The 12,774-nt window shown below is 52.6% G+C and overlaps 1 protein-coding gene across 17 annotated transcripts in view; it reads right to left on the bottom strand.

Moving 5' to 3' along the window:
* NFASC (neurofascin) overlaps positions 1-12,774 on the bottom strand; it is a 194,015-nt gene that overhangs the window by 51,852 nt on the left and 129,389 nt on the right. For 13 of the 17 annotated variants that reach the window (XM_045841371.1, XM_045841370.1, XM_045841377.1 and 10 more), the window contains 5 exons: positions 12,562-12,732; positions 8,030-8,080; positions 2,728-2,839; positions 2,132-2,316; positions 494-625 (listed from right to left, as the gene is read on the bottom strand). In XM_045841371.1, coding sequence (XP_045697327.1) covers positions 494-625; positions 2,132-2,316; positions 2,728-2,839; positions 8,030-8,080; positions 12,562-12,732 — 651 coding nt within the window. The remainder of the gene's footprint in view (positions 1-493; positions 626-2,131; positions 2,317-2,727; positions 2,840-8,029; positions 8,081-12,561; positions 12,733-12,774) is intronic. The other 4 variants (XM_045841375.1, XM_045841379.1, XM_045841376.1 and 1 more) reach the window with 1 other exon arrangement.

Here is a 12,774-nt window from a genome sequence, read left to right as displayed (position 1 = left end):
CATCTCCCCAAAGTCTGTGCACGTGGAGTAACTGCACGGGTGCATCTCTGTTCTCACAAGGAAGTGCTCCCTCCTATCTAACCAGATCGTTCATATTGTCATGCAGCCCTGCCTCTTATTTGCCCTCAGCAGAAAACGGGACTCCGGCAACTGAGGACAATGGGTTATTGAGGTCTACTCTGTCTTCAAGCTCTAGGCACCACCCAGAGCCCAACTTCTCAGGAGATGCAGCTGCAGACCCCAGGCCTGTTGGGCTCTGTAGCTATTAAGGGCACAAAGCAGAGATTTATGAAAGACCCAAGGGAGGAGAAAATAACCACAGCCTCCTGTTCTTGCATATAGACATGAGGAAGATTTCCTGCCTCTTGAGGTGTCCAGAGAGATGGCTGCTCCCTCACTTCTGGAACAAGTAGGGCTGCCCACAGGGAAGGGGATTTGGGGCCGTCAATGGCAGAGAGAGCAGAATCAGGGGAGACGATGGTTTGTTACTCACATTGCAAAGGTTCCCCATTCACCATCCACTGGACAGTGGGTTTGGGGTTCCCATTGGCTCGACACACCAGCCTCCCATCCTCGCCAGGAGCCAGGATAAGGTTCTTGGGTTCGTCTAGCCAGTAGGGAGCAGCTGGAAGACAAGAACAGCACAGGCAGGGGGTTAGATGGCATGGGCAGGCAGAAGAGGCCAGACAGAGTCCCTCCAGGATGACAGGAGCCTCTGAGTGCCAGCCCCCGGCCCTCACCACCTGCCCAGGGCTCATCCTCGCGGGGTGAGTCAGTCCAGCCTGCCTTTGGCCAGCTTGATACCAGAGAGGCCGACCTGCCTGTTTCGAGTTCACAGAACATGAGTTCTAAACCAGGGCTGCTCATGAGAGTTCCCTGAAGAGCTCCTAAGGAACAAGGACGCCAGAGCCATCTCAGCCCTACTGAAACAGAGCCCTTGGAGGAGGCTCTGGCCGCAAATGCTTTAAGAGGCCATGGTGTGCACCCAAGGGCCCCAGCCAGGGAAGGTGGTAAGGCAGGACCTGGGTTGGCCCTTCTGGATTTCTGTTGTTGCTGCTGCAACATCAGACCTTTCAGGGAAGGCCTGATACTTATTCTCCTAGGCACTGAGTTTTGGTTAGAGCAGACACTTAGAGCTGGCCACCCCTTTCAAATGTTTGGAAATTTTCACAAACATGTGGATATGTGAATTTTTCTGAGAAGACGCCTCTTTGGATCAAAGCTCTTGATATCCCTAAAAGATTCAGAACCTCTGGTTTGAGTGTAGTGCTGAAACCAAGATCCCAAGTTCAACTGAGTATGTGCTAAGGAAGTTCTTACACTATGGGATCAGACTTCACCACCCAATCACCCATTCAGCCCGACTGAGAGGTGACTGGCGTACCCACCACCCACAGCTGAAATCCATAAAGGCACGTGTTCTATTGCTTACTACAGCTCACTGGGCCAGCTATGCTTGGGAGGAAAGTGATTTTTATTTTTTAATTTAATTTTTTATTTATTGATTTTATAGAGAGACAGGAAGAGCAGAAGGGGAGGAGGCAGGGAGAGAGGAAAGGAGGGTGGGAGGGAGGGAGAGAGGGTGAGAGATGAGTTGCTCCACCCACTGATGCATTCACTGCTTGGTTCCTGTATGTGCCCGGACTGGGGTTGAACCTACAGCCTTGGCATATCGGGATGATGCTCTAGCCAACTGAGCTACCTGGCCAGTGCAGGGAAGTAATTTTTAAAAAATTAATTTGGGCCATGATGACACCCCCTTTTCAAAAAGAACCAAGCACACACAGTACACAGCACAAGGCGAAGACGACACACCACCAACAGGAAGGCAGAATGAATAAGGAGAAGCTCTGGGTGTGACTCAAACAGACCATGCAATTCACCTGCTGAGGGAGCCTGGCTGGGCAACAGTCAGGGTGGATCTTCTTCCCTTAATACACTCAGCGCACGCGTGCACACACACACACCCACACCCAGGGGGTGACACCATCCCTGAGAGGTCACTATTGCCACTAACCAGTGTGTTGAAAGTATCCTCCACTCACCCTGCCTCCAACCATCCTCAGAGGAAAGGGTGGTCATGGCTTTAGGGCTGGGCAAAATCATCGTAATGAGAATACACACAACGTACCCTTTACTCTCACCGAGATCGTGTGCCGGATGCTGCCCATCTTGTTGGACGCCAGACAGAAATATTCCCCAGAGTCCTCCTCAGAGACGTTGGTAATACGCAGAGCCTTGTTAAAGTTCTCAAACTTGGCCTTGTGAGATGGGAGGTCCCCACCTTTCTTGTACCATGCGATGTCTGGTGTTGGGCTAGGGGAGGGACCAAGCAGGAAACAAGGATTTATTTACAAACTGTCCTTCAGTGGAGCCCAGAACACCACGGTGTCCTTAAAGTGTGCTTGGGCTCAGAGGATACAGGTCCTCAGACAGCTGATCTCTCTCCTACCCAGAGGGGCTGCACAGCGCAGAGCATCTGAGTGCCGCATCTAAGGCCACACAAGGGTCTAACACATGTACAGGATGCCCGCCCGTCTCCTTTCCTCCTTGTCCAAAAGAGAGACAGCCAGGATGGCACAGAGGTGACTACAATTTGCAAAGTCCTCTCACAAAGGACCGTCTGCTTTTCTTTTTGTTCCCATAAATGTGGCAAAGCAGAGCATGCACAAACTCCCTCCCCAGCCTCCTGCGGGCCGGCCAGAAGTGGGGTGAGACGGTACGTACACCCCAGAGGCGATGCACTCCAGCAGGAGGTCCATGCCGCGGAGCACCATCTGACTGCTCGCAGTGCCCAGGGGGTACATGAAGGTTGGGGTTCTTTCTGCGACTCCTCGGGCTGAAATAGGTCAGAACAAGCTGGCATGAGCCTCCTGCCTTGGGGGCTGACTCAGCTAGGCCGAAGCTGTCAGGCTGGAAAGAAACATCATCACGCCTCTGCTCCCTCCTCACCTCAGAGGCACGAAGGCCTGGGCCCTCCCAGCCAGAACCACCCCAGGGCTGGGAATCATTAAGAGAGTGTGTTAGGAAGCTTGGAGCTTCTGGGCCCCACTGGCACATGTGTGTGAGCGGCTCTAAGTTCTGAAAGGACCTGCCAAGAGGAGCCCAGCTTCCCTCAGTTCCCTGGAGCGGGGGATGGGGCTACCTGAGCACCAAGGGTCAATTATTCCCCGAGCATCTTGTGTTGGGACCCCCTGAGGCCAGTTGGGTGGTCCCCGGGGAGGCCGTCTCAGCAGTGATGGAAGAAAGAGAAGGCACAGCACGTATTGGGGCCACGGGACAGGAAACCTGCCCTTGGAAACCCTGGAGACGAGAGTTTGAGATGAAGCCACAGAGACCCAGATGAACAGTCAGAGCTGCAGGAGCGTCCGTCATTAGTGGTTTAGCAAAGACATGGAGAGAATTAATGAGCAGAGATGACAGGAAATCACTTCTGGGGCCAAGACCATTCTGCTGCTTCACTGATGACTTTGGAAGGGGGCTGGGGAGGAGGGTGTTAATTGGATGTGAGACACTGGGGGAGGGGTGAGAGGCAAGTAGCAGCCAAGATGCAGGAGGCAATCTACAATTCAACTAGGCTGGAGCAGACACAGGCTCTGAAGTTAATGACATGCACACAGGTTTTGAAGCAGGTGGCCCACAGAGACCGACACCGCCAGGGTGGCTGTTTCCTAGCAGAAGGGGTCCTGCAAGTCCAGGCACCCACAGCTGAGTGGAGCCCACCCGTCTGAGCCTCACGGCTCCCTCCGAGCTCTTTGTACCGTTCTGTGGAAATGGATATGACGGACAGAAGAGGAACGAGGAGTTTCCAACCAGCAGGGAGACTGGAAGAGGCACCCCTGCCCAAAGGTGTATGACTGTAAGTGAGAGGAGTTAAAAATAAGCATGGAAGCTGAGCCTACTCATGGACTCCAAGGAGAGTTGAGAGGCGGGAGGAAGGCAGCGCTGCCCTGGGCTGGGAGCCCTCAGCAGAATGCCTGTGGGGAGAACAAAGGTGTTTTTCTGGGCAGGGGCTGTTAATGGATGCTGGCAGAGGGAGAAGAGAGTGGCAGGGGGACCTCTGTCTCTGCGACATTGGTGTCTCCTACAGGAGCTTGCTGGACCAGCTGGTGCCTGGCTGGATCAGCAGGGTCCTGCCCTAGGGGCACTCACTCAGCTTCTTCCCATACGCCAACAGGGAGGGCGTGTCCTAGAGTCTGCATCTGTTCCATCCTCTAGTTGGGGAGGAAGTGATGAAACACATGCAAAGGTGGGCTGCGGGCAGAATGCGTGGCACATGGCAAGTGTTCAAAACGTTTGTGGGATGGATGAGTGAACCCAAGGGGAGAAGAGAACAAAAAGAGGGCAACAGCTTACCCCCCACCCCGTGTTATTTCTCCTGTAGATGTCCTCATCTGTCCCACCAGCACACACATATACAACAGTGGCCACTAAAGGGGTTAATCCATTATGTGGTTAATTGGTTACCATCGTATATCTGTAACTCTTATAGCATCCGGCTCTCAGCACCAAGGAAGACTGACACCAAAGTAGCAGCTTCCTCCAGCCCGTCGTCATGGAATCACCAAAACAGTCAGACAACACAAGGTCAAGGGCACCATGAGGAGAGGGAGATTTTGAGTAGGAGGTCCTGGTGTCAGGCTGGTGAATCTGTCGAGAGCCAGGAACCCTAGGATTATGTGGAAGAGTTCCCAGCTCTGGTGACACACTCCTTCCCGCTGGGGCACAGTCTGCAGGAACCAATCTGTGGCCCTGTGGACATTAATTGACACCACAGCACGCAGCACCAAAAGCACACATGACCAGCAAAGCATTCAGTGTGGGAAGGAGGAGAAGTGAGCACAGTCCCGCTGTGGCAGCCCCGACACGCTATAGCTGTGATTATAAACAGGTTACAGCAATGCCTCACGTGCAGGATGCGGGCTGGCACGCACAGGATGACCCTGAAAGGGAAGAAGCTACTGGGACATGAGCCAAACTCAAAAATGTAGGGAAGAACATCCTGGAAGTCAGAGGTAATCGTCGGGGCCGCCATCTGGCAGGCATTCACTGTGGACCAGGCACTGAGCTAACGGCTCCATCTCCAACATCACGTTCAATCCTCACAACAAACCGGGGATGTCGCCCCCCTTTTCAGCAGAGAAAACAGGCTCAGCGAAGTCAACAGACTTGCCAAGGTCACAAGGAGTGAATTTTGGATTCTGGACCTTTTACACCAAAGCTTGAATCGTAACGTCTATTCTATATTGCCTCTCTCTTTAAAGGTGGATATTTCACTTATCCATACTGCAGCTTAGGGAATAGGTTTCATTTTCAAACAAACAAAAAATCCAAGGGCAAAGGAGATAAAGGAGAAAGATATTTTTGTCTTAGTGAGTTATAATGGGGAAACTCTTCCAATATTGTTCTCACTGTCTCAAGATAAGATTCCATCTCTCCTAGTGACTATTACATAAACTCAGGACCAAGCTGAAGAAAAAATCTGGGTTGGGAGCTAAGAGGCTCCAAAGGCATCTCAACTGGATTCTTAAGGCTATGAAAGGCTTGAAGAGGAGTCAGGGTGACACGTGATACCATCTGGGGACCGGAAGGCAGGATCCAAAGGGGAGGTTGTGGAGAGAGGTGGTCAGCCACAGCAGGGGGATTCAGGTGACCATCTGTGAGTGATGATCCAGGTGGTGCCTTTGGTATCCACTTCTCCCAAGGGAGGGCAGCTGATTCCTTTCCCTGGAGAAGTAGGCCCAGCAAGACTCTCTGAGACAAAGGTGATTACTACCTGAGACTCCATGAGGCTCTATGTGGTGGAAGATCCAGTTTCCAAGGATGTTAGAGGACACCCTCCCTTTGACCATGGAGGCGGGGGTCCCTGGAGAGCCTATCCAGACTGCTGATGCTTCTCTTACTCTCCCTGTCCGGGCTGGTGTCCACCCAGTACCTGATCAAACCTGGAACCCAGATGCCAGGGCCAGCTGCAATGACTGATGATGCCCAGCCTTAGAGCTGACCAATCAGTGGAGACCACCACCATCAAAGGGCACTCCTGGAAAACTGATGAATATTCTATTAAGATCCTCCCCTGAGACCTCCCCTAAAATCCTGGCTTTGGAAAGCAGATAAAATGCCTCAAGACAAAGAAGTCAGCTCATGCTCTGCTTGGGACATTCCCACTTGAATCTCCTTTTTGAGTGCATTGTTTTTCTCCTAAACTCTAAGTGTCCCCAAAAGACGTGCAATCAGGAGAGTGACGGGCAGCCCTGGGCTAACCCCTGAATCTGTCTCCAAGCCCCACTTTTCTCTGACTCTCCAGAGCACTGACAGCAGCCCAGTCTAGTTTCTCTCCTTTGCTTCTTTGATCGTTAAGTCCTCCTGGTTTCACTGCCCCCAGCTTTAATAAACAATCACCCAGACTTGTGAAATCTTTCCTGCACAAAGTCAAGAACCCACACCCTACAGGCCAGCCCAAGGCAGACCCACTCCAGCTGGGTCCCTTTCCTGTGACAATGTGAGCACTTGAGAGTTTTGCTTGGTTTCATTGCCCTTGATGGTTCTTACAGCCCCCACTCATTCCCCTGTTGTAACACCCACCACCGACCACAGACGGGCTTAAGGGGTTAGAATCACTCAAACTTATTCCATTGATAAAACAACTCTCCGTGCACAAGCCCTGAACGGTTTATCTCACACAAAGCGAGGAGCTGGGACCAGATGGTCTCTGAGGGACTTTCCGGCTCTGATACACTCCAGCTTTAGGAATACCTCTATAATAGATTACCTGGAATCCAATTTAGAAAAAGGCACATTCCACACCAGTGTGCTGGGGCTCTTGACACAATTGGCCCCATTATTTTGAAAACAAACAATGCCCAGAATCCAAAAAGGGCCCTCTGCTTCCTCAGCCAGTAAATCCCTTTGGCAGGATCTCCGTGTGGCTGCAGCTGCTTGGTGCCAAGTTAGAGCCTTTGCGTGTCTCCCTGGCTCTCACTCTCTCTTCCCATCCCCCACTCCAGACTCCGATCATTGTTTATATTAGCACATGACAACACAGACACTTCCCATCTAGATGAGCCCACAGCAACCCCCCTGGGGACCCGGAGCATCGGCTTTGCAGGCATAACTGATGACGGGGGCCAGCTGTCTTGCCAGAGCCAGAAAATGATGATTCCTCTGGCTGCTGAGGGAAAACAAGACGTTCTTGAACCGTGGTGGGATTAACTCAGGTGTGGAAATAGCCAATTACTCTACTAATCAGCTTGAGCGGCCAGTCGTGTGATGAGTGAGAAATACGCCGCATGGAAACCGCTCCGTGACTTGCACACCTGGGCACTGGTGGGCCCCGGGTTTGCGGGCACTCCCAAAGGAGAGAAGGGGCCCAGGTGACAGTATAGCTTCATTTATAATCTTTGGAAAAATTTGTTTACTGATTTGAGAGAGAGAGAAGGGAGCGAGAGAGACAATTTCATTTATAACTCACCTTGGAAAAAAACTCAAAGTGGACTCTCACTCTTATTTCCCAGACAGATTTTTAAAGGGACAAGAGACCTGTGACATGGTGTCCCCAGCAGCTGTGGCTAGACTGCAATGCAGCCAATCCACATCGAGACACTTAAGAGTTAGTGACACACACACTGCAAAGCTTTCTGTGATCTTTAAACCACTAACAGGATCAGAATTGCTGTTTCCTCCTTACCTGTCCTCAGACATTCTCTATCCACCTACTCCTAAGTTTCTATTGAACCCTCCAAGAAACTCTTTTGAAGTCCTACCCTGGTTTGACCGACTTGTCCAGGATTCCGCAATGGGAGGCCCGCAAATATGAGGAGACCACACCACCCCATAAGCCACCTCAAACTCCCCAACTGGCCACCGTTTCCCTGGCAAGCGGGGTTCTGGAGGTGGCACTTCGGCACCCTGGCCTGGCCAGCTGTCAGACCTGGCCCTCAGCACAAGTTAATGACACGGTGTCAGTCACGTTAGGCAAACGGGGGTTAGGACAGGCAAGGTTACTCCCAAGGTTACCACAGCGACTCACCACTGTACATGTCAGGGTGGTTTCTTAAGGACGAGTCATTATAGGGGTGGTCTGCAATAAACAAAAGAGGGTGAGCAAACAGGAGGCTGCGGGAGGGCACAGAGGCGTCAACGGGGAGAGAACAAACAGAAACAACGCGAAGCCACAAAAACCAGTGGGGAGAGCACCAGTGGCCTTTTGCAAAGGAAAGACATGGTGTATTTGGAAAGGAAATATGCTTGGTGAAGAACAAGCAACACAAAACAGCCCCCCAAAGGAAAAAAAGGTTAAATCCTGCAAAAGAAGGCCATAATAAATTTCTTTTTAATTGAAACAATTAGGCTTGACTCTTAATTGCTTGGTCCCACTATATTTTCAAACAAATGAGGTAAGGATTAGTAGTGTCCTGTAGCAGTCTTATGAACAACTGCCTCTCATCAGAGTCACAGTTCCCAGGTGTCTGGATCGGCCAGCTCTCGGGGCACTAGAGAGAAAGGAGGGTTAGTGAGCCCTGCGGAAAGAGCAGAGTCCTGCCTGAGCAGAAGCTGAGTTGCAAGGGGTGGGGGCGAGAGGAGACATTCCAAGAGAAACGGTTCATCAACAGAGTGGGAGAGGCGGACCCCTGGCAGCACACGACAAATGTGTGCTGACCAGCGATAAGCACCCCTAACCTGACCGTGGGCACCACTCTGGTCTCTGAGACGGGTCTGTTGGCAGAAAGGCCTCCTTCTGAGGAGGCTAGGAGTGGTCCAGGGAGGCGGGAGAGCTAGGCTGAGGTTCATATTTTAGGATCAGAGAAAGTTTGGGTGGGGAGAGGGGAAGAGAGGCAGAGGCAGAGGGAGAGAGGTGTGTGTGAGAGCGTGGAGTTCTGTTCGGAACCGCCTGCTGACTAAGCTGGAGATGCAGAACTCTCTAGATGGCCTCGGGGTGAAGATATTCCTTAAGGAGCAAGACCATGGGCCTCAGCTCCAACATTCAGTAATTAAAGCCCTTGGGCATTTAGCCTCTAGTGAGACAGACTTTTTGAAATAGGGCACATGATTGTGCCAAGATGCTGCAGTGGCTTTTCACTCTTCTGCTACCAGTCCCCTCCAGCTACTGGGTTCAAGCTCTGACAGTGCCACCGAGGGCAGGTGGGGTGGGGCAGCTGACTGCAAGCTGAGGTGCTGTGCCACCATATCTGCGTATTCGAAGACAGTGCCAGTCCTGTTACAACTGGTCATGGAGACTCTGAGCTCTTTTCTGGGGCTGCATTGCATTGCATCCCCAATCTGCTAACACCCAGGAGGATTTCAGTATTTGGATCTGTCCCTTAAGATAGGGCTTGTGGTAAAAGACCTAGACCGTGTTTGGGAAGTCAGCTTGGGCTTATCTGGAGCGAAGGGTGGGGCTGGGCCTGCAGAGGAGGAAGAGGCCAAGCGGCAAGGGGTAAGCAGGGCTACAGCTGGACTGGCGGGGGCGGGGGGGGTGATGGTCCTCTCCTGGCGGGGGGTAGGGGCACACACAGCTGACGGGCCTTGTGTCACGCCTCCATCCAGAGAAGTGACCCAAGCTCAGCCTGCACCTCACAGTCTGTGGATTCTGGAGCACAGCTGAGAAATTCAGGGAGACCTTTTGGACTCCTGGAAGAGTGTTGCCTAGACAACAGGCATCAGCAGGAAGCAGGGTTAGTGCTCTTTTGTCTCTGCAGGGAGACCCGGCCTCCCTTCCCACTGCTGCCTCTCTGTGGCAGAGGCAGCAGGGGGGACACGGCTGCTCTGGCCTGGGCAAAGTGGGGTGGGCACGTCTTTGTAGCCTGGCTCTACTGTTTGTCTTTGACTGCATCCCAAACAAATTAAATTAAATTAATTTAATTTAATTTTTTAATCATCACCTGAGGACATTTTTTCCCCATTACTTTTAGAGGGAGAGGAAGAGAGGGAGGAAGGGAGAGAAAGAGAAACATCAATGCCATAGAGAAGCATTGATTGGTTGCCTCCTGGATGTACCCAGACCAGGGATCATATGGGTCTGGCCCGACCAGGGATCGAATCTGCAACCTGGGTATGTGCCCTGACTGGGAATTGAACCTGCAACCTTTTGGTTATGGGATGATGCTCCAACGAATTGAACCACATCAGCCATGGCTCAAAACAAATTTTAAAAATGCTTTTAGATTGCATGCTACCGTGTGTTAGATACCCCTTCCTTCATGAGGGTAACAGAAAATTGACTGTGATGAGGTTTATTTCTTCCCCAGTGGGCCAGCTGGGAAAGAGGCCCCTGGTGCGACCTGAGTCTCTGAAGCTGTCTCAGTTGGGCCGCTGGGCCTCCCACCGCAGACCTGGTTCTGAGGGTATGAGAATGACCAGGCCTTCCCCAGCAGGGCAGTGGAGCGAGCGCAGCTGTGCCCCAGCGGGGGCCGGCGCAGACAGACGCCCAGGACTTGCTCCCGGCCAGAGCTGCCCTGGGGAGGCTCCAGGAAGCCGGCAGGGCTCTGTTCACAGAGCCCAGGGTTCCTCAGCATTTGGGGGAGTTTTCGGTGGCACAGAAGACCCAGAAATGGGGCCGAGACAGATGTCCTTTACTTTAATGAAAAGAATGTTTCTGGAAAGTACAGCTTCTAAATGTGGCTGAAATTTCTAACTGCTTAATCCACAGAGGATGGCTGTTCACCACCTCCATCTCCCTGTGTCTACAGAGCCCAGTGGAGGCTCTGGCTCAAACCACAGGGGGCCACCTGACTCAGTCCTCAAACAGCAGGCTGACTTCAAGCATCGCCCGAGCAGGGAGAAAGGGGCCCAGGTGATGGCACTGCAGGCTGTCTAGCCATCGGCTCAGGGAGCATCTTGCTCTTGCCATCCCTTCCCCCACACCACCTAACACTGCCATCTCTGTTGTGGCTCCCAAGGCCACTCTGAGGTCCTGGGCAGACCACGCTGTCCCCCCAGCTCAGCCAGCTGGCAGGCAGTCACCCTGACATGCACTGGGGAGGCACCTCAGACAACCCAGCCTTCCTCTCCAGGACTCCTCTCTGGGCTTATGCCTGGAAAAAGAAAGTCAGGGAGGGGGCAGCAAGCAGACTGAAGGCGGGTGACCCTGCCAGGAACATGCAGGGCTTGTCCCTGGGTTTCTGGCTATCCTGATGGCCGTCAAATTATGACAGCTCAGAACAGTGTGTGGGGACCTGCAGAGGCAGGAGGGGAAGGATCAGAGGCAGGTAAAATGGGGTCAAAGACAGAGAAGATGAGAGAGAGGGAAAGAAGAAAGAAAGAAAGAAAGAAAGAAAGAAAGAAAGAAAGAAAGAAAGAAAGAAAGGGGAGAAACAGAGAAGAAGGAAGTGAAGAAGAAAAGGGAAGAAAAGAAGAGAAAGGAAAAAAGAAAAAAGGCCACAGTAGGAGAAGGGGAAACTGCTTCTTATGGATCCACCCAGACGCCACTGCGGAAAGAGGGTGGGGTTGGGCTGACTCTCAGCACTGCCTGTCCCCTCACCACCAGGGCAGGGGCTGACGAGGAAAGGAGGGCACGAGGGAGTCGGCCCCTACTTGTCCTGAGCGAGCAGTCTCCCAAGCCTCTCCCCTGCCCCATCCGCCCAGGAGGCGCTATCAACCACCTGCCCGTGTGGGCTTTAGGAAGCCAGGTTCAGCCTCTTTTCTCCAAACTGCAGAAGCTGCCAGAGCCCACGTGGTGACCTCTGCCTGGCCTCCCTCACAATCGCCCCTGTCCACAGTCCTGGAAACATCACTCACAGCTGAGTCAGGCAGATGAAGGTCTTTGGGGAGGAGGCTCTTCCATGGAAAGCATATACTATAAATCCATGGGGACACCAACATGGCCACCTTCAGTGTCCTGAGCAGGCCGAGGACTTTGCAGCCAAAGCTCCAGGCCAGCAGGTCCCTGGCAAGAAGTGTGCCTCTGAGCTGCGTAGCTTCTCCCTCCTCTGTGGAGGGCCACCAGCGCTACAATGGGTCAGGAAATGCTGGCCTCCTTTGGTACCAGTCAAACAGAATCAGGGAGTAAAAATGAAAACAAATAAAACTAAACATAAACCTGCAACCTGCAAACACAGCGATTCAATACGGTCCAACTTATACATATCACAGACTCAGATGCGGTTCAGATAGGTTCACCCAAGAAGTTAGATATCCTGTGCCGTGGCTTTATTCTAGGAATAAAGATAACCAAACAATGACTAGAAATAAATGAAATCATCAAGCTGAGCACACGAGAGGATGCCGATGGCCACCTGAAGCAATGCTTCTCAGATTTGGGTGTGTGCCCAGATCCCCTGGGAGCTAATGAGGCGGAACAGGGCTGGGACGGCCTGGGGCCAAGGGCTCCAGGTGAGTCTGGTTCCCACAGAGCCTGAGAAGCACGGACTTAGAGCAGGACCAAGCTGAACTCGGAATCAGGAGATATTTAAGAGAAGTTGAAGTAGCTCAGGCACGGTGAGCTGCAGGACTTCTAGGTCAGCCTTGGGGACGAGTCTCCCCCAAGCCCAGGTACCCGAGGCTGCTCAGGCTAGGTGGGCTGCTGCCCCTGGCTCCCAGCCCCAGGCAGGGGCCTGTACTTACTGGTGAGGACCTTGAGGGTGAACGGGTTCTTCTGCTGGATGGTGTGGGTAAAGTGGAATCGAGCATTGCAGCTGTAGTCGGTCTGCATGTCCTGCACCATCACGTTAGAGAAATACAGGTCCCCGTTATGGCCCTGGGAGACCCGCTTATCTTGGGTGATGGGCTCCATGGCTATAAGGAAACAGAGGTGTAGCAGGAGGTTAGCGTAACGGT

Source organism: Phyllostomus hastatus, unplaced genomic scaffold (genome assembly GCF_019186645.2).
Source record: "Phyllostomus hastatus isolate PE091 unplaced genomic scaffold, TTU_PhHast_1.1 phas_contig_36, whole genome shotgun sequence".
NCBI classification, from domain to species: Eukaryota; Metazoa; Chordata; class Mammalia; order Chiroptera; family Phyllostomidae; genus Phyllostomus; species Phyllostomus hastatus.
The sequence above is the reverse complement of the archived record's forward strand: the minus strand, read 5'-3'. Positions and strand labels throughout refer to the sequence as shown.